General features: G+C 38.5%; 1 protein-coding gene across 1 annotated transcript; it reads left to right on the top strand.

Annotated features, from left to right (window-relative positions):
- The first annotated feature begins 4,933 nt into the window (after nt 1-4,933).
- Nucleotides 4,934-14,411, top strand: LOC126370035 (uncharacterized). Its single transcript, XM_050014662.1, has 14 exons — nt 4,934-5,033; nt 5,429-5,621; nt 6,416-7,025; nt 7,121-7,224; nt 7,612-7,768; nt 8,221-8,367; nt 9,093-9,178; nt 9,443-10,715; nt 10,798-10,877; nt 11,363-11,623; nt 11,809-12,350; nt 12,663-12,782; nt 13,163-13,270; nt 14,269-14,411. Exons 2-14 carry the CDS (start codon nt 5,463-5,465, stop codon nt 14,357-14,359), a joined length of 3,738 nt encoding a protein of 1,245 aa, XP_049870619.1. The 5' UTR covers nt 4,934-5,033; nt 5,429-5,462; the 3' UTR covers nt 14,360-14,411.
- Nucleotides 14,412-22,757: the final 8,346 nt, after the last annotated feature.

Genomic DNA, 22,757 nt, shown 5'->3' with positions numbered 1-22,757 from the left:
GGGCTGTCTCCTTGCATAAGCACTGCTCCGAGTGCATGAGAGCTAGCATCCGTTCGAAGGATAAATGGTTGACTAAAATCAGGTTGTTGAAGAATTGGCGCGGAGGCCAACCGACCTCTGAGTTCCTCAAAAGCTCGAACTTGCGGATCTTCCCATACCCAACACTGATTCTTTCGAGTCAACATCGTCAACGGTTGAGCTATCTTAGAAAACTCTGGAATGAATTTCCGAAACCAAGAGCAACTCTGCAAAAATGTCCTCAACTCCTTGAGATTTCTTGACGGATCCCTACACAACACGGCGGATACCTTGTCGGGGTCAGGTTCAATGCCCTTCGCCGAAACGACATGCCCGAGGTAAATTACCCTCTCTCTCGCAAAGACGCACTTCTCTCTGTTCGCTCGCAAGCCGAACAGGCGAAGTCGATCAAGGACACGTCGAAGATCCTCCAAGTGTGACTGTAGGTCAGATGAGATGACAAGTAAATCGTCCAAATAGGCGAACACGCACACCTGCATACCGGTTCTAAACCTATCAATAAGGCGTTGAAAAGTCGCTGGCGAGTTTTTTAAGCCAAACGGCATCCGACGAAACTGAAACGTTCCAAAGGGAGTCGTAAAAGCCGTTTTATGTCGATCCTCTGCAGCGACAGCCACCTGCCAATAACCTGCACGAAGATCTAGCGTGGACATCACGCAAGCACCTGAAGCAGGCGCTACCACTGACGAAGACAACAACTCGTCAATGAGCGGAAGAGGATATTTATCGGTCCGAGTCACGGCGTTCAACCGGCGATAATCCACGCAGAAACGGATTTCTCCGTTCTTCTTGGGAACCAAGACAACCGGCGAGGCCCACTCTGACTCAGCCTCCTCAATAACTCCTTCTTCCAGCATTTTGTCAAGTTCAGCACGAACGATTTCTTTTTTAGCTGGTGATAGCCTGTACGGCGGCACGGCGACTGGAGCGCTGTCACCCGTATCGATACGGTGTACTGCATACTCAGTAGGCGCTCCCCCTGGAGCGAAGACATCTGCGTACTCATCGAGTACCTTAGAAATCATCTTCCTTTCCGACGTCGTCAACATCGTACCTTCATCCTCACGCAGACTTAAAGATGATACAGCCTCCACGTGGTTAACTTCAAAGCTGAAAGGGAAAGAAACGCCCTTGAGCCTATCCAAAGTATACCTACCATGCTGGAGGTCAAGTATCATACCAGTTCTGTATAGAAAATTGGTCCCTAATAGGGTATCCGTGGCACCAGGCAACACCACAAATTCGGTGGGCACCACTACACCATTTAATTGAACATCAGCTGTAGCAATCTCTACTAACTGGTCAATTATAGCTCCATTAGCTAACTTAATTTCTAAGTTCTTACTACTAAATGTGTGTCCGTTTTCACAAAGAACCTTTTTTAACGATTCACTCGCGACAGATATTTTCGCACCAGTATCGACAAGCACTTTACCAACTGCACCATGCACTTTAATTTCTACCATTGGCCGTGGTTGTGAGTCCAAAGACTTTAAATCCACAGTTTGGAACGATGTTGTCCACGTCGTCGGCGCTGGATGCTGAGCCGTCGCCTTACACGTAGTACAGTTAGCTCTGATGACGCCAGGCGCACCGCACCCAAAGCATACCAAGGCGGGGGATGGTGACTTCACCTCGACGTTGCTCTCGCTGTGCTCTCTAGGAGACCTCTTAGCCAGTTTCGGGCAAGCAGACCGTTCTTGTCCAACTTTCTTACAATATTTACACCGGGGCTGTCCCTTGGCATGACTCATAGAAGTAGATGGAGATGAAGATCCGAAGGTAGATGAGGTAGTTGCACCAGGAGCTGAAGAAGACGCAGTCGGCGCACGTGTATGGGAGCGCACCCGTCCCTCATCAAATAAATCCTCGACAGCGCGAACCTTCTCTAAGAGCTCAGCGAACGAAGAGAACGATGACCTTGGCACTCTTTCCCGTATACGACGACTAAGGATACCGTAGACCATATCAATCTGCACTGGGTTCTCTGGCAGTGTATTCGGAGGCAGCTGTGCTATCAAGGCTCTAGCTTTCGTTATAAAAATATCTGTTGGTTCTTCTCCCTGGACGCGAGCAAAGATTTCTTTATATATCTTATGTGGGGGAAGGCGAACTCCATAAGTTTGTGTCAGTAAGTACAGAGCCTCAGTCCAAGTAGCAACTGAAGATTTCACACCTTTCCACCATGTCGCTGCTAAATCTGTTAAAAGCATTGGTAATCCTCTTAATGCTATGTCGTCGTCCATCAGTACACAGTCTTTGTAAATGCATATAGCATCGATGAATGCACCCACATCAGAATCCCGTTTTCCATCAAATCTGGCGGTACATCCTGCAAAATTACTTGTAGAAGATGGTTTCATCATCGACATCATTCGATTAAACTGTTCATCTGTCATTGCAAACATCGGTTGTGGTACAGGAAACCCTGGAAAACCAGGTATAGGCGGCGACTCCTGTGGAGCAGGCGAAATGTTCTCTGAAGGCGTGGTCACGCCCCCATGCGCATCCTCTGGCTGCTGTGTCACAGTATCAATACGCCCCAAACTATTGGCCCTAGACCGTGTCAACACCATTTTTCTTGTTTATTTTATGAAGTACACAACAACAAAAGTTTATAAACAATCCCGTCTTATCACAAAATACTATACTAGTCTTTATCACTGATAAGATTCCGGATGTAAAAAATATAAAGTTTATAATAATGAGAATCACTCAAATAAAGTTCACAAAATATGGGAATCACCCATCAATTAAAATGTCTCTTCTTATCACAAACCTCTGTTTTCACTGATAAGATTCTATTTGGAAAATAGAACATGTAGAAAGTTATTTAAAATATTCACTAATTAAAGTTTAATATTATTTTTGTTATCACAAAAGTTTGCAACTTTATCACTGATAATTGAGGTTATTTATTTTAAAATGTTCACCAATATTTAATTGTAAATGTTTTAATTGTCCTGATATTATCACAAAAGTATTATCTTTATCACTGATAACAACAGAGCTTTATAATGTTCATTAATAAAAAAGTATTTAAATTGTCCCAATATTATCACAAAAGTATTATCCTTACAACTGATAACAATCTTTATCACTGATAACAACGGAGCGTTATAATGTTCATTAAATAAAAGATTATTTAAATGTCCCAATATTATCACAAAAGTATTATCTTTATCACTGATAACAACGGAGCGTTATAATGTTCATCAATATTATATAGATAATTGAAAATAGTCCTAATATTACCACAAAATATCTAACTTTATCACTGGTAGGTATAGAACTTTATAATGTTCATCAATATTATATTGATTATTGAAAATAGTCCTAATATTACCACAAAATATCTAACTTTATCACTGGTAGGTATAGAACTTTATAATGTTCACCGATGGGTTCAAATGTTCTCAAAATGATTCTACAGTCCAAATTATACAGATATCACTGCAGAACTTTTCCAGAGTTCAGTCTTAGGTAAGATGTCAAATCAATAGTAAAAGTAAGGTCACTTCCCTTGTATGCCGGCTAATGTAAACCACGGGGCGCGCGGCGCTCGGCGCACGCTCAGCCTCGGCCCTTAGCGTTCGCAGGCAAGCGTTACAAATGCTCAGCCTCGGGGAATTCCCGTCAGGCGAACAAATGACAATGACAACCGACGTTCCGCCCGCCAGCCAGCTCTTCAGCCGCGGCGGTCAGGCGAAACCAGGAACGTCTAACACACTCACACACAAAGTACAACGCGGCGGATGCGTGATCAGTTCAGATCACCAGAATCCCAAGCACGTGTTTCACTGTTCAACACTTCATAAAGTTCAACTTTCATTCGAACTCGTTTGTTCGTGCCGAACGTTGGGCAGCCAAATTTAGGTTGAATGTGTTAGACGGAAATTAAACTAATACGATTTTGGAATCACTGTTTACTTTCATGAGGTTCTACATTAGATTTGACAGGATTGGATTAATATTAAAACAACTGAAAACAACCCGGTGAACACAAACACAGATTAACAAGAGAGAAAGAAATATGGCGACACCGGAAAAGGTAGTAGGTAGTGCCAACCAAAAATACATTTAATCATAGAGGCGGGCGGGCGCTCGGATTGGCCGTCCGCTGCGTGTTTGTAAATGTGCGTTATTTAAAAGTAGAGGTGCCACATTTTTCAGTGGTGTTTGCTTGGGTTCCCAGTCACTGTGGCATTGGTGGGAATGATAGAGCTGATCATCTGGCTAAGGATGCAATAGAGTGTGGTGACATGGTGCCCTACAAAAATTATTCCCATGACTTAATGGCACTTCCTGCTTCGTTTCTCCACGATGCCTGGAAAGACGAATGGGAGAAAAGTAGTCAAAGCAAAGGCAAATTTTATGCTTTAATCCAACCTAGCTTACTTTCTAAACCGTGGTTTTTCCGATTTAAATTTAGTAAAAGGGCTACAAGTTGTCTTATCCGTATGCGGTTAGGACACACTAGTAGCCCAGCTCAACTCGCTAAATTTGGTATAATAGACTGTGCTATATGTGACTGCGGGCTGGACGTTGCCGATGTTAACCACATATTTCTTGCTTGTCCTATAAATAACACTAATATTTTATATCGTAATTTACTTTCTATAAATATCCCTTTACCTACTAGTATCCCTATCCTTCTTTCATATAATAACTTTGATATATATAAATTCTTATCCATATTTATCTGTGTTAATGATATAAAATTATAATCCTATCTTATAATATATATCCCCATCCTCTGATCCTTCTTCCTAAATTCCTGTTTCACTAAATTCCTTTTATTTTTATGAAATGTTTCCTCGTTTTGTCGGTGGCAAATACGCAAACCGCGTCATGCCAAAAAAAAAAAAAAAAAATGAAACAAAACGTTAGTATCTTTTATTAGTCTGTGCTTGGTCTGTGCTAGTCTGTGGCATGTAGGAACAAGATTATAGCCGGATTTTTTTCCAAAAATTTGTAAAATACGAATAATAATTGTAAGTACATTAATATTATGTCATATTAGCATATATTTTTTACTTCTTGATCCTAATAACTAAATGTTCTTGATAAATACTCTTTATTATTCCGTTAAGTTGTTACAAACAACAAAATTCTGCTGTTTGATATTATATTGCGTGCAGAACAAAGGGAATTTAATTCACTTAGTCCAGAATGTAGTAAATATATTCTCTTTGGTGTGCAGCATTACCTATACCCCTTCTTATTTCTCGTCTCCTTCGTTCTAAGCTGTATACCGTTACTGCGAAAGCGGTGAAAAAGACATAGCTCTTGTCTCTTTTGCGTTAGGCGATGTATTATATCTCTGTCCTGCTGTCATTCTAATCATGCTAATTTAAAAGGGTATAACATTAGTTATTTTTTTTCTCAGATATACCTTTATGATCTGAACGGTGAACTACACAATGAACGGTGGTCCCAGTGGCGAAGGTGCAAAAATTGAACAAGTTGTGACTTCTGCTGGTAATTCTTGGATAATATGCAGGTCTAAGTCACACTCAGGTCGGATATATTATTTCAACACTTTAACAGGAGAAGCAGCATGGAATTTAAGTGAAGCAGAGGTAAGAATGTTTTTGCTTTTACTTTCACACAGTGTAATTAATTTACTTACATGTTACAACCTTTTTATTGTATTGAACTCTGCTCAAATGGCTGTTGGTTTTGTTACTTCATAACTAATATTTAGTAAATTAATTACATTATATATTTATTTATATCAAGGTATATTTAATTCATCTGAATATTCAGAGCCAGGGGATGTGAGGGTACGAATTGTGGCCATTTTTGGTATTGTATCCAAAGACTGCCAATTTCTGTTACTCCCTCCTGGGAGCATGGCATAAGCAGCAAATTCATTATGATTACTCATCATCACTAATTCAAGAGCCACATTCTTGTTGGTGTAGCATTCTCCATGCTACTTTTCTAGGGAAAATAGCAGTACTCTGTCTGACGCGACTGGGATGGCAGTGCCATCATGCCACCCAGAATAGTCTATTTCTAAGCCTTACTAGGACTCCTGTCCTCCGCCTCTGAATAGTAATACTGCTGCCCTCTGATTTTGATTTTGCTTATGATAACTCATAAGTAACTCAAGCTTCTCGAGTGTTGGGATCAAGTCTGTTCGAGCCTTACATCCCAACAGGGTATAAAAGGATTAGAAGAAAGAGACCCATAAGTAAAATAGTATTATATTATGAATATTAATGATGCAAAGGGAATTTAGTTAGAACAATCCATATTAAAGTTTTAGTATATCTCTAAAAGTAAATAGAATTTTGTTTTTAAAAGATTTTTTTTTATTGTGAATAATTTATAGTGAACAAATAAAGTTTTATTGTTTTGAAAATTTCAGATTGAAAAGGCAAAACACAGGACAAAGGACCTTGCTAGCCATGCAGGTATTGATGGTTGTCCAGAACCTAAAGAACCACCAACAGACAATCCAAATGATCTGCCTGACCTTCACAGGAGACAGATGTCTGAATGTATAAATAATAAGTTCCCTACACAGCAATACCAACAATCTCCTATTATTGTTCCTTCGTATGGTCTTGTTGCAAACCCTATGAATTCATTGCTTCCTTTTGGTATTAATGCACAAAACAATAATTACAACAGCAATGTGTGGGCAGTGCGACCTCAGATTTATATAGCTCCATCCATGTCTTTGTACAATCAACCCGAACCATCATACCATGTAGGCTATAGGAGACAACATATTCCAGCAGCAAGTACCTCTACTTACCATTCAGATCGCTTCCAACACACGAGAAACACAACATTTAAAACACCACATAGACATTTTGAAAGGAACTTTGGACAGAGGAAAGACAATAAGTTTGTACAATGGGACTTGCAGAAGAATTCAAAATCCAACTTGGGCAGTAATGACTTAAGAAAATACTTAAGAGCTAAAAAGCATCAGAAAACCTTAAGCCAATATGAAAATACTGAATTGAAAGGTAACTGTTTGGAGTTTATTTTTTTATTATTTTGAAATACTAATTATGTCGCATAACAAAATCAAATATATCATATGTCAAAAATTATGATGCAGATGGTCACAACAGTCAAAAACCGGAAGCAGTCAGTCAGCGTGACTGTAATGAGAATCAAAATGAGAAGGACGACCATGGCGATGCAGACAATGACTGGTTAGAGGTAAGAAGACAGATGTTTTTTTTCTATTAGGAATAGCTTGTGGCTTTTCTGTTCTGAGCTTGTGGCACACCCCGGACGTTTCATGCAAAACACTTTGCTTTACACAGACACTACACATTGACGTTATTGTACATGCGTATCTGTTTGTGTGATGTCTGACGCCCATACGATTGACAACTAAAGTAAGAGAAAGGGGGTGAGGTAAACCTAGCTCAGCCGCTGGTGGGGAGCGGGGAGTTGCCGTTCTATACATAGTATTGTTCCTTATTCTATGGTTGTGGTGAAAGTGTTTCTTTGGGATGCTTTCACAGATAGCCTGGAGTGCGACAGACGTAAGGTGTGAGCAAAATCTTGCAACATGATTATATATGTATTTGTTTGTTATAGGACAACATTCTCATTGAAGGAGGCCAGTTAAAATTTGATGTGACTAATCTTAAAAAGCTGGCTAAACCAAACACAGATCCCGCCTGTTGGTACATTGCGGCTGATAAGGATATATTACTGAACAACTTAACCTTTCTGAAAATTCTTTGCCAATCAGGTAAACCATCATTCTGCTTAGCTATGTGGAAATTAATTTATAGATTTAGCTTTTCAAAAGGCTTAAATTTAAGCCTTAAAGCATATAGACGGGACGTTTTATTACACTGCAGTAGATATAATGATCAAATTTTAATAGAAGTCAAATATTTAAGTATGTAGGTGAACTTGGGGGGGGGGGGGGGGGGTTTCAAATAGCTTCCGGCCAAGTAATTATTGCCATTGCAACAAAAGCAAAACGCTTAAAAAGGCCACATCGAAACAATTCATTTAAAAAGCAATATTGCTATTTGACATTCGCAAGGGGCACTTATTTTTATATGTGCAAAAATGACAAATTGCAATATTGCTTGTGGCCTTTTAAACCCGCCGTTTTATGTGGAGTTTAAAATTTTGTTTGTTTTTAAAACTCATAAAACTGTACATTTATCTTAAAGTATGCATTTGTTTTAGACGAGGTCTGTCATGTAATGGTGCCTGAAAAGGTTGAGCTGGAGCTTCGTGAAGTCGCACGCGAGGATACTGGCCGGATGGGCAAGCGAGCCCGCCGTGCTTGCGTCTTCCTCTTGCAACACCAGGATGCTGGATTCGCTGTTATAGGTAATTTTATCCGCTGTTTATATAGGCCAGACCATAGACTCACCCCAGACACCCCATGGGGGCGTAGATGACTGTTATAATCATCCTCATAGATTAATCGTCGCCCGCGCTGCTGGGGTGATCTGCATCATATAATGTTTGGTATGAGATAGCTTTAGCTAAGCTAGCATGCTTTCTTCGGTATTGTACCATCGAAACTTTAGTTGGTACTCAAGAAAACACGTGGCATCAGTTGTCGTAATCAAATTATTAAATCAATGTTTTAAAGTTTTTAGAAGTAGTTTTTGAGTCATCTTATAATCTTACATATAAATGGTACTGTGAAAGCAAGATAATAAACATCATCATCATGATTTCCCTAGCTTCCGCCCCGCCTCGGATCCGCTTACCTAACCTGAAGATTTGACAGGTCAGGTTTTTTACAGAAGTGACTGCCTGTCTGACCTTCCAACCCGCGAAGGGAAAACCAGCCCAATACAGGTTAGGTCACATACCTCCGAAAATGCATTTCTCGGGAATGTGGGTTTCCTCACGATGTTTTCCTTCCAAACATGAATTCGAAAACAAATTCGACAATCATTGGTTTAGGCCTGTGCTGGATTCGAACTTGTGACCTCAAAGAGAGAGGCGTTCTACCAACTGGCAATATAATAATAAAGAACGATAAATTATGCTATACACAGCATTACAGGAGTAGTAATAACATTCTAACCATTTGTTTCTAGGCAAAGCAACTTGTGACGCGGACAACACGAGAAGCCAATACCTTATTAACTGCTGCAATAACTTGTCAGAGCAGAATTTCCATGTAGTAAGTTCCCTCTTACATTTATTTATTTCGGCGGAGTATCACGCCATCGTGAAATCGGTGGTGTATTTTTTTTTATAAAATAATATTGACTGGAAATGTAGTGGAGAATAAATCGTTAATAGAATAAATTGTAGAAGACCTTTACGGCCTTTCTTACGCCTATAATTTAAGAATATTCAAGTAATTATTACTAAGTATTTTATATAATCAAAAATAAAATCAGTGCCTATCAAGTATTCCGATTAAAACACATTTTTTTTCTAGATACTACTCTCTAATGAAAATGAACTTAAAAATCTGAAAAATACCTCAAAGGTACCTATTTTTACGATTACTGAAATAAAGGAATTCATGGCGAAGCCTTTCATAGATAACAATGTAACTAAAGTTAAACCACCTGAGAAATTTGCACAGGCACCTATAAGAATAACAATATCTAATGATTTAAACGAAACTGGTACTAAAGACACTAGTTTTACTGACAAAGCAAATCGGAAAACTGAAGCTAAGACTGAAGTTCCTTTGGTAGACACATGCAATAATACTAAAATAGCAGAGCCCGAAAGTGTTAGCAATGTGTCTGATTCTGGATCATCATTGAAATGTATTGCTGAAATAGGAATTCAGACAGACATACCTTTCTCAGCTGCGGAGCTTCCGAAGACGACTGATATTGTGGTGAACTTTTCGAAACCTGATGAGTCTAGACATGTTCCAACAGTTTCTGATCCAAAACAGGCTAATGGCATAAGCACTAAAACTAGACGGCCAATACGACTAAATAGAAGCGTATCTAATAAAAGTTCAGCTGGCAGTGAAGATAATACCGAACAAAATAAACAATTCAAGTGGCGAAAAAGAAGAAATGTGCTAAGCACTCCAACAGATGATTCGAATTTGTCTTCGGTCAAAAGTTGTACCGTTACACAGAGCAGCAAAGAACCTGCGAAAATTAATGATAATACCGATACTGAAAATAAAAATTCAAACCTTGAAACGGTACAACAGTTACCGCACGACAGGTCCAATGACTCTAGCAGTAAACGCACTAACGATGACAACGCAGACGGCAGTGAAACCAGTAGTATAGTAAACAGAAACACGACAAACGATAGAATTATCATCGAAGAAACATCCACATCTGGAGTTATATCAAATACAGTTAGTACTGTCGATTCAGAGAGTGAAAGCGAGAGGAGATGTGTATTAGATCACAGTTGTAATGAAATAAATGAAACAGACACCTACAAAAGTGTGATGTTTGAGGTAAAGGATAAGAAAATGGAGGATTATTTGAAAATCAAGTATGATGAATGGATTTCGCGCTTTATTCAAATAATGGAAGAAGTTCTAACGCAAGTGTTGCGGCAAAATAAGAGTTTTCTTTGTAAAGTTGTATACAAGTTGTACGGCGGCGGGCCGTGGACGGTTCGTGATGCTGCAGCGTGTATTAAAATCAGGTTCCGTTGCGACAGTAACGTCGTGGAAGCTGCCAATAAATTAATAAACATTTTTGTAACAATAAGTGACGATACAGGTACGTTCGGTATTATCTTTGAAAGTTGTATGTTTACGAAACTGGTGGTTAATTTATTTAAACATGCAATTCATAATTTCAGGCAGAATTACTACGAATTTATGCCCCTCGAAGTATATGCAGATGTACAGTTATGGTGTGAATATAGTCAACGCACTGCAGGTTCGTTAGAACATTTTTTTATTATGGAATTTACAACAACACGTGTTTGTACTGAATTTACACAGAACCGTAAAGGAACAGAGATGTACAGGAATCAACTAGTCAAAAGGAGAGAAAGGGAGAAAGTGTCTTGCCTCTCCCTTTCTCTTCGAGAAAATTCTTTTGTTCGCTGTGATTAGTCAATTCCACACGTCTTCGATCCAGAAGTGGGAGCGCACCTTAAGCACCATTATGTCGATGGCAGACCGCGAACCAAGTTTTGCTTAGCGCGCATAGCCGACGCAGTTTTCCATGATGTTTGCTTAGCTAACAGTCTGTACACAGCTATGGAATGTAAAGAGAGTCTCGATGTTAATGAAACGTGCTAGGAGCGTCAGCTATACGAGCCAAGCTTAAACTAACTTATGGTTTTGGGTTAGAATATTAAGATACTTAGATCTTATTTATTATATTTAGATTGAAAGAACTTTTTGTTTTCTTTTTAGTCGGTGATGTATGATTGTGAAGATTTAGAAATTGCATCTCAGTCGTTGGCGAAGCTATTGAATGATATTCAGAATCCTCATTTGGATTCCAGTCATAATGACACATTTGCTGACAACATCCATGAATCCACTGGCGAAGTTGATGAAGTACCTCGCTTGACAGAAAATGTTATACATGATAACTTTGAGCCTGATTGTGTAGAAAAGTCGCCTGAAGGTCCCAAGAAATACAATTTAAGGTCGAAGAGTAGGCTATCGCAGGTAACAACATACATTTCAAGTTTCTTTTTCATTAAGCATATAGTAGAAAATGAAGCTTTATCCGTAATGTTAGGAATACCGTCGACGTCGCGTGGATTATGTAGTTAATTTTTTTTGTAGTTTTTATTTTAATATATTTTTTTAAATTATTCTCTGAACTGTTCAAGCATTTATTACACCCACAGAGTCAAGATAACTCACCTGTTAAATTACTCCAGACCGCAGATAAACAAGACTCATTTTTCATGAGTCTGAATCTTAAAAAGAAATCAGACGAAATTAATAATCCTAATGTAGACAAAGGGTTATCGCTGAATTCTGAAAATGTAACTGATCATACTGAAGAATCTGTTAAAGAACTTGAAAAGTGTAGAGATAAATCCACAGCTAGCTCCAGTTACGTAAATAATAAGAATAATGCTGTAAGAGAACCGTTAGATTTGGACGAGTTGGATTATTCGGCGTATTATGAGAAGGTTGATAATTCTGATAAATTAAGCGAGGTTTCTGACGAATACTACAAAAAAGAATACACTGAAACACTACAAGGAACTGTAGGAAATGAAAATAATTCTCGAGATGACCGGGAATGTGATATCGGTGGTAGAACCGATGTAAAGGATGATATGAAACCAAGTGAGGATGACACAAATAAAGCTTTAAAAGTCCTTTTTAGTAAGATAATAAGAGAGGTTAAGCAAGCTTTGGTAACCGTACACACATTCTGGTACGTATTATTCCCTTTATCGTATTTTTAAACATGTTTTTCTGTTTCTTATCACTAATTTAAAACACATGACTTCCCACATGGAATCCGTCTCATGTTATTATTTATTATTTATTAAAAATAAGTACAGTACTTAATACATTTTTTTACAATTGACGGTGCAACAAAAACCAACTTTGGTTTATCCGTACACCGACATTCACCATCGTCGCTTCCAATTTGCAATATAATATCATGCTCGAACAAATAGTACAATAAATAAAGAACATGTAGTCCTTAGAATTGGTTTTTACAATATTTTTTTCATTTTAGTGTAAATACTCATAAAGAACTGCGTGACACTGAAATTGTAAACGGAAGAAAAATTGAGATGCTTAAGGAGACTGAGGAAGCACAAATGGTTATCGATAAACTATGCAGGTCACTTACCAGGTAACACAGATGTTTATTTACTGTCATTGTCTTTCACGTATCGTAAGTTTGAACGGCATTAGTTTTAGAACTGACTAAAGTAAGATTTAAGTTTTATGTCTAATAGAATGGGCACCAGTTCCACATACCGTTTACAGACACTACACATTGACGTTATCATAGTGACGTCTGACGCCATACGATTGAAGACTAAAGTAAGACCGAGGGGGTATGGGGGGGGGGGGGGTATGAGGTAAACCTAGCTTAGCCGCTGGTGGGGAGCGGAGAGTTGCCGTTGTATACGTAGTATTCCTTATTCTATGCTTATAATCCAGTTGATTTGTCAACATTATACATGATAATATTTATGTTTGTTACATCTATAAATCTCGCTGTTTCAGCGTGTTCCACCGAGAAAACTACACGCCTGAAAATAACATACGGTCTATTCTGAAACGAGCAGGGATTATCGATTCCGGCATCGACTGCGCTCAGTTGTGTGAATACAGGTATGTACGTGATGTAATGTACCTGTCTGTCTGTGTCTGTGGTGTCCGGGAGTAATAAATGTTTCTTTCTTTCTTTCGATACTAAACTCACGCCTATTTTCCACCGGGGTAAGCAGAGACTATTGAAATCCATGTGCTTCGATCCTGACGCACTTCTCTTGCTTCCTCCACATTCATCAACCGTTTCATACACGCACGCCGGTTCAGAGTATATCGTACTAACCTTTTCTAAGGACATATCCAATTTGGTCAATAATAATACTCTTGTTTAATATAATCTATTTCATAATTTACACAAACCACCGACCAATTACGAACAATTCGGCCCAAAAGGGGCGGGGCTTACGTCGTGACATAATGGTCTACTATGTACTCACGTCTTTTCCGCACCCTTCCGCCCCTTTCCTTTAGCGAAATAAACTATTGCTAACTCTTTCTTATTGCTTTAATTCTTTTTTATTTAGAATATTATTTTTTATTCATAGTATTTTTTGAGTCGTGGTCGCCCAGTTGGTAGAACGCTTGGCTCTGACTTTGAGGTCACAGGTTCGAATCCAGCACAGGCCGAACCAATGATTGTCGAATTTGTTTTCGAATTCATGTTTGAATCATAAATTACTCTCATGTGCTCAACGGTGAAGGAAAACATCGTGAGGAAACCCACATTCCCGAGAAATGCATTTTCGGTAGTATGTAACCTAACCTGTATTGGGCTGGTTTTCCCTTCACGGGTGGTAAGGTCAGACAGGCAGTCGCTTCTGTAGAAAACCGGACCTGTCAAATCTTCAGATTAGGTAAGCGGGTCCTGCGTATGTGTAATAACGGGATAATGCTAGGGAGATGAGTATTTTTTGTACATATCAACTCAAGCCTATTTCCCATCGGGGTAAGCAGAGATTATAAATGGAGTTGAGTTGATTTCTGTCAGAATTGGGACCAACACAACAGTTTTTGTATTTTGTCAGAAAACAGATATAATCCTAATTCTCTTTTTTCAGGGATGCTATAGGTAAATGTTTAGATCAGGCTAAACTGCTTCAAACGTCTGTGAGCCTTATACAAACTGCTATCAAGAATGTACCCATGTAATAGAACAGCAATAAATACTGCGATAGATAAATTAAGATAATAAAAAAGTAATGCCCGTAATTTTAAATTATGAAAGTAAGAACATCAGTATGGCTACCTGTATGTACTTGTACGGGGTGTTAGTGACATCGTAACGAATACTGAGGGGGATGATTCAGACCATGATTCTGAGTTAATATCAAGTGGAATTTTCCGCCGCAAAATTCATGATTTTTTAGTTTTATTTTCAATTCTATACTTTTGCGATCGAAAATTCTACTTGATATTAACTTAGAATAATGAGCTGAATCAGCCCCCTCAGTATTCGTTACGATGTCACTTACACCCCGTACAAGCACATACAGGTAGCCATACAATTAGGTATGGGTGTTAGTGACACCGTAACGAATACTGAGGGGGATGATTCAGACCATGATTCTGAGTTGATATCAAGTGGATTGCTTTTTATTTATTTTCCGTTCCATACTTTTGCGACGGAAAATTCCACTTGATATAAACTCAGAATCATGGCCTGAACCATCCCTCAAAGTTTTCGTTACGATGTCACGAGTTGATATCAAGTGGAATTGTCTGTCGCAAAAGTATGGAGAAAGTAATTAAAAGAAACACTAAAATTTTAATGATTTTTCTGACAGGAAATTCAGCGTAATATCTACTCAGAATCATTGTCTGAATCATCCCCGTCAGTATTTGCTACGGTGTCACTAACACCCTGTACTTTCTAGAGTTTAATTTTAAACACCTGAAAGATATGAAATTTAGAATCGATGTTTTTTTTTTCAGTTAAATATAAGTAGTAATCGCAATTCTAACGCAAACTTCTAAGATGTTCTTATAAAGGTTGTTTGAATGATAGATGCATGAAAAAACTATGTACATTACTTTCATTTACTATTACAGCATTGTGCAGCATTCTGGTTGTACAAGTATTTTAATATTGTTTTATGTTATATTTTAAGATTTTAACACTGTATGAACTGTATGTAAAATAAATGAGTGGTTGAATTACTTATATATTTAACACGTTCACTGTGTAACTGAAAATTAGATATAAACCCCACACAGGCCATGTATTTTTTTGACAAACACATTCATGTACGTAGACACTATGCAAGAAAAGATGTGCCCCACATGTGGGCCATGCACGTATGATATTTCAAATTTATTGCATCACAGGTGGTTCATACGCAGTGAATGTGTTAAGAAATACAGTATTTTATATAATTGCTTAGTAGGTATCTACTAGATATCCTCGGTTTATAGTGAAAACGGCGTAAGCGCCTTTTTAGAAAACGCAATAGGCTAGTTTCAATTTAAATAAATAATTGTAGTCTCAATGGAATTAATTGGAAGAAATCACAGTTTTGATGAAAATTACATTAAAATGTGAATTTTAAAAAAGGCGCTTGCGTGGTTTTCACAATAAGCCAACGATATTGTGGCTTCGAATCGTCTGGAAAATTAAAGTACTCTGCTTTATGGAATAATCGTTTTATTTAAATGTTAATTATATCCGTATTGATTGTACAAAATAAATAGTTTATATCTTTAATCAACATTCAATACATAAAAAGGCATTCATACAATTAAATTACAAATGCTCCCGTTTATGAATATGACATACGTGGCACATATTTGCAATGCAGTGTTATACTTGACTAGACACACTAATTAAATCCCTTCCCCTCCACCATTGCCTGTGCGCAGTATCTGGGGAACTGTATAACTGACAGCAGGAAGTCCGTTAGACCCTGAAATGTAAACAAGTATCTATTAGAAACACGGCTTTTAATTTATATTTAGTTAGGATTTACGCTGAAAAAGGTATAAAAAGAAAGGGTATCGCTTAGTGTTTTAATCCTATATTTTGATTATTAAAGAAGTAAGCAAACAACAGCGAATATTTATACCACCTGTATATTATATTATGAACAAAAAAGGACAAAAGCCGGTCTCCCTCGTGGTCCCACTAATAGGATAAATAAGTAGGACCATGAAAAAACGAGGGTTTTACCAGGAAATGACTGGTTGTTTAGCGCCTATGCGCTTCATAGAGCACGAAAAATTACGGTTCCGGTTACGGCTTTGCGTTAGCCGTCAGTGCTAATTACAAAACGTATGCATCATTTAATTATGGTAGCTATGCGACTTATTCTTTCCATGGTTATTTATAAATCATAATACAGGTAGGTATTAAGCTCTACGGCATCCCACCTCTCTACATTATTCTCGTCTTAGTGAAATCCCGGAAAACGCCTTTATAAAATATCACAGCGATTTTTACTAACGAAACCTCGCAACAGACAATGTTTAATTTAAATTCAAGTAAACATTTTTGGCCTCATTTTTTACATTAATTCGACATTAAAATTAATAATTGAAATAAATCGAGTTTTGTCGAAGTAAATACGTGGTTTTCACTATAAGACAAATCACGTGATAATTTTAATCCTAGTTTATAACGTTCAACTAGCGTTAAGTTTTTACGAGTATGGTAGGTACCTAGTAGGATCTATTCATAAACCGGGTATAAACTCTGCCCTTTTGCATGTCTCACGTTCAGATGACGTAAGTATTAGCATTATATAAGGTGATAAGTAGGTACTTACTTCTAATAATTTGAATACTTAGAGTTAACTATGTCATTTTGAAATACAATTCTGGCCTTCAAGTGTCCATTTCTTGCCAAGAGAATAAGCTAGCTTTAAGAACTAGATTTACAACGCCCTTAGGTAGTAGGCGAAGTTATACTATTGCAAAAAAACACGAGAGAAGTTAATTATGACAGTTACGAGTATTAGAATTGTCTTGTGCAAGTTATACTAACCGTTAACGGTTCTATGCAGACTGTGAAGGGAATTAGGAGAATGTAGAATCCGGCCGCAAATGTTGCCACCCAGAATCCCACGAATATCAGAATGATCAGCCATACTATGGAAAACACTATGTTGCCCATCTTCTGAAAACAATAAAACACGTGAGGCATGAATAAGTGTACATTGTATCTTTTTAACGTTTCGCTGTCCTAAAACGGAACTTGCATAAATATCTACGTACTTACCTATTACATAAACAGTCTATATATCCATGATCCGCTGCTGGACACAGGCCTCCCCTCATTCAACCGAAGGGGATATAGAGCATACTCCACCACGTTGGTTCACCTATTGAACCACCTGATTCAATAGGTGAAGCAGCGTGGTGACTTATTGATACATGAAAGTCAAGCCTCTATCTTTATTCGGGTGGGTAGAGCCACAAGTCATCAATAAGACAACGCGCAGTGACTCCTGATAATAACTTATTGCCAGAGAAGGGACTGCCAACGGACAAATCACCATGCAATATACGTAAACTAACGGCAAGACGGTCTCACAGTGTCCCAGGATCACGAACTAGGACCTCTAGATCGAAAGCCGATTGCATAGCTCGATACACCATGGAGATCGTTGGATTTGAATACGTACAAAACTAAGCAGGTCAATGGTCAAATCTTCATAGTGCTACTATAGGCTAAGTAATCAACCATGTTATCAGAATCTGGGATACCCGAAAACCTCCGATATTTGTCAATGATAAAGGTGCTCGAAATGAAAACATTCTACACAATATATGATATACATCGGTCGAGATTGTCTAGCCTAGCTATTGATCGGTTGCAAGCAATTAGTTCAGGATATGAAATTCTTATTTAAAGCATGCTGGATTCCGATTCGGTTACAAATTTTATTTCCTTTTGTAAATAACTAGGTTGTTATCGGCCAAAATTATCTTATCGCGTTTCACAGTACCTAACTTGCCCGGTGTAATGGTGCTCAAATATGTTAAACCACAAAACACCGATAGATTACAAATAAATTATCATTTTACTTTATAATACTTAGAAAAGTACTAATCGGTTTTTATTATGAAATATACCTATCAAAGAGTACAATTAGGCGAAGAATCTAAGCACGTTGTTTGTATCTTGTCGAACACGTCTCATTTACAGTAGGTAGGTCTTTTTAAATAATAATAATAAGTAAAACATGAAAGTTTAAATATAGATAATAATGTAAGCATCAAATTGTGCCACGCTTGTTTTGAAATACGATAAACGAGTTGTCAGTGAAAGTTTATCTATTTAAGTACTCATAGGATCTGGGGTCAACGAATCTCTGATTTAAGTTCGGTTCCTTTGCAGCGGATGTAACTGTTTGGATGCTCCCACTGAGAATGTAAATAAGCGTAGGTACCAGATACCGTTCAGCGTGGGCTCTGTTATTCCGATAGTTACGTGTAGGTCGTCGTAACTTTACGTCTATTTCGGATACTTATCGAAGAAATGTGCAGTATGATTGATGATCGTTAACAGTCTCAAACTATTCACGTGCTAATCCACTTTATCGGGTTACTGACTGAAATAGAACCTTGTTGGAAAGTTTTTAAAACAATTATAAAGGCCTGACGCATATTTTATAGCATGATATCATCATAGTAAGTAGTGTAAATGAGTAAACGCCACAATACAAATCACGGGTGTAAAGTACTTGTGACGGTCGCTCTAAACAAGCGTTTTAGATGCATGTTTCTCTTATTAAATTTAAAAATAGAAGGTGTAAACAAAGCGTACCGGTTTCCGTTGGTCCTTGCGTACGCGCACAACACAAACACTGATACGGCCAACCTGTTCTAAAGCTACTACGGGACTGCGACGCGTCGCATCGTAGTGGAACTACTTCTTACCTCATACATACCCTTATCTGGGTGACGGAATGTTGACGGTTCCGCCGCCGCGCCGTGTGCCTTATACGTAGGTACCTCCTACTCTACTACAAACACTCAATACAGAGCGGACGAGTTTCAATTTGACTAATTAAGACAATTTGAAAATTGCACTTTTCATGGCTCGCACATTAGTATTTAGGCATACTTATTTTACGTCTTTACACAAGTTTAAACTAGTACGTAATAGGTAGGCAAGGACTAACATTCTTTATCATTTCGAATAGTGCGCAAATGTAAATGATACCAAACCAAAGTATTATACCTAACTTACCTATCTCAGAGCAGGTTGTTGTAGGTAGCATTGGCGTAGGATAGGTAGGTACCTAACCCAGTGCAGGATATAAGAGGTAGGTAGGTAGAGATATATGTAAAACTATCGTCAAAAATAGATTAATAGAGATTAACGATTTTTCGCCATTCGAATTCAATGAAAAATATACCTATAACAGAATTCCGCAGATAGATATACCATACCGCACATAATATAAGCTCACGACTATTTCCCAATGAGGGACTTTCCAGGCCACGTTCCTCAAAAACAATATAGATGGCGCTGTTCGGTTTTTCTTTCGTGTTTAACCTTTTAATTTCATATTTAGATATAAGTAAGTAAGCATCTTTCATCTTTGTTTTTGGGTATACGTATAAATAATGACCCTTTTTATTACACCCAGGCACAATGACATCTTCCAGCCATTATTATTCCGATCTAAATAAAGAAAAACAATATAGGTAGCCATGTCAGGGGCTTTTGGCGGCTCAATAATAACCCTGACACTAGGGTTGATGAGGTTGGTAATTCACCTCACAGCCCACACGATATATTTTTTTTTTGACGTGACTTATTGTAGATTTGCCGCAGATGGCATTAACTACTTGGCCGGACAAATGGGGAGCGCTGAAGGCTCTCACCCGGTACAACGTTTAAGACAACAGGCCTGAGGGTGCCCAGTTGGGCGCGAACCTCGGCTCAGGGTGTCGTCTGAGAGGAAAAATATTTGAAAGAATTAATCGACCCTAGTGGGTCGATAGCGATAAGCGCTGAATGAGGGAAATCGTCGACCACGCCGGCGGGGTCGGTATCGGGGACCCACACGATAGAAGAAGAGAAGAATATAGGTAGTAACATATCATATATATATATGTAGTATCAATCACATGATGGACTAAGTAACCCCACCTCACCGAGCTTTCTGTTAGCCAGACGTGTGGGTGGTATACCATCATCTTCCTAGCATTATCCCGTGTTTCACAGGGTCCGCTTACCTAACCTGGAGATTTGACAGATCCGGTTTTTTACAGAAGTGAGGCAGTCGCTTCTGACCTTCCAACTTTCAACCCGCGAAGGGAAAACCAGGGTGTGGTGTGGGTGGGTGGTATACCGCTGTATTCTATTAAGTAGGTCTACTTGTAAACTGTTAATCTAAACTGCCGGCTGCCCAGGCGCCACTCAATCTATTTGCGTAGCACGTAGGTATAATACTAGATACCTATCTAGATATACCGTCGTAAACCTAGAAGTTAACCGCATCATGTATGTATGATTGTACCGTTAACTCGGAAAGTTGTTTTTTTTGACGTGACTTATTGTAGATTTGCCGCAGATGGCATTAGCCACTTGGCCGGACAAATGAGGAGCGCTGAAGGCTCTTACCCGGTACAACGTTTAAGACAACAGGCCTGAGGGTGCCCAGGTGGGAGCGAACCTCGGCTCAGGACGTCGTCAGAGAGTAAGAGGAAAAATATTTGAAAGAATTAATCGACCCTAGTGGGTCGATAGCGATAAGCGCTGATTGAGGGCAATAGTCGACCTAGCCGGAGGGGTCGGTATAGGGGTCCTGTAGTGTTTGGTGTCGCGAGCTGATTGGCTGCCTCTATGGCTAGTAATCGGGTCGTCGGGATCACGGAAAGTTGTACATACGAGTATCTATTTGATAAAGAGCGTCTTTTGTTTTTTTATTTCCGATCCACTATCACAGGGGTTGTGAAATTTTTATGATATATATCGGAACACACAACAAATATATTTTCGGTCAGAACTCTCGCTAGCTATCTACGTACCTACTTACATAACTGTATCACATAGTTTCCGCTATTTCGAAATAATATTTGTTCCTAACTGTAAGCAGTATTATAGGTATGTCAATCATCGCTGCATTTTTTATGTTTTGAGAATAGACTGCCGTAATGGGTTATATAGGTATATAGATTCACGTTTGTAATCCTTATCGGTTTAGCCACAACTACTCAGTAATTAAGTAGTAGCACTTACGGTAAACCGCAACCGTAAGTGTAAGGTTTGGTAAACTAAAGTTTTGTATCTAAAATCTTATCATAAAGAGAATAGTAAAATAAAAAAAATAATAATAATAAATAACAAAATAATAAATAAAAATAAATAAAATAAAATAGTCGTGTTGTTGTTATCATAGATATCATGTGCATTATTCACTTAGTTTGAGATTTAACTTTTCCCATCGCTTGTACTGAGAGCCGGTTCCGTAAGAAGTCATTCATTGCGCTCATTCAGCGCACGCGTCGGGCGGGCCAGTTGCAGCAAGATAAGCTAGGTCAACATTATTATATTAATCAAATCATCGTATTGTATCATTGCTACCTATTAGAGTCGCTAGTGTGAACGCGGTCTACGGAAGAATTTTACAAGGGTAAAAGATAATTTTCAAAGTAGGTAATTCAGGCCTGCCTGCCTTCAACCAACGGGAGGCGTATGGAGCATTCTTCATCACGCTCTATTAACCAAAAATCCAATGAAGATTTTTAATGTACTTATATTTTTTTTTAATCCATGACCATGACCAAGTTTTCATAATACATACGTGTACGCGTGTACCTAAACTCATTCTGAAAACTAGAACATTTTTAAAAGTAAGTAAGTACCTACCTACATTATGATTAGTTGAAAGCGAAAACGAATTCAGTGGTAAGTAAGACACGTCGAGATTAGATCCTACGGCTATCGGACGGAATAGATGTGGCCGCTGGTGGTTGTCGTACACAGGAAGGGTGTCGTCAACGAGGAATAACCACTACGCCATAGAATAAGGAATAATACTAACTACGTTTAGGTGTTGTCGTAGCTAGGTAGGCACAGACCAAGTAGAGATCTAGATAGGTACTTAACCAAAATAAAGTTGGAACTTGGAACCTTGTCGCCGCGATAGTGTCGCCCCTTAAAACTCACTTATATCTCTGAATCTGTCAACTGGTAACACTGAAAAATTAACAATAATATTTTTTTCGAGTATTTTCGAGCGATGCAAGGATGCAATCTTTAATGATCTGACGATGACAGTTTACAAGTTATTAGAACCCACGAGACACCACGAGACGTAAATACAAAGGCTCGGCCAAGGGTCTACCACTACATCTAGATGTTCACATTTATTATTGATTCCCTATATACTAGGTATATAGATAATATGAGGAGCTCGGTGGCGCAGCGGTAAACGCGCTCGGTCTGCGATTGTTGAAGTTAAGCAACTTTCGCAAAGGCCGGTCATAGGATGGGTGACCACAAAAAAAAAAAGTTTTCATCTCGAGCTCCTCCGTGCTTCGGAAGGCACGTTAAGCCGTTGGTCCCGGCTGCATTAGCAGTCGTTAATAACCATCA

This window comes from Pectinophora gossypiella, chromosome 10 (genome assembly GCF_024362695.1).
Source record: "Pectinophora gossypiella chromosome 10, ilPecGoss1.1, whole genome shotgun sequence".
Taxonomy (NCBI): Eukaryota; Metazoa; Arthropoda; class Insecta; order Lepidoptera; family Gelechiidae; genus Pectinophora; species Pectinophora gossypiella.
This window is presented reverse-complemented; position numbering and strand designations above follow the sequence as displayed.

Excerpts from the sequence above, each read along its gene's own strand:
- LOC126370035 (XM_050014662.1), top strand. The coding sequence starts at position 5,463 with ATGAACGGTGGTCCCAGTGGCGAAGGTGCAAAAATTGAACAAGTTGTG. Across the intron at positions 7,026-7,120 it reads TGAAAATACTGAATTGAAAG|ATGGTCACAACAGTCAAAAA; the intron begins GTAACTGTTTGG and ends ATTATGATGCAG. Across the intron at positions 8,368-9,092 it reads TGCTGGATTCGCTGTTATAG|GCAAAGCAACTTGTGACGCG; the intron begins GTAATTTTATCC and ends ATTTGTTTCTAG.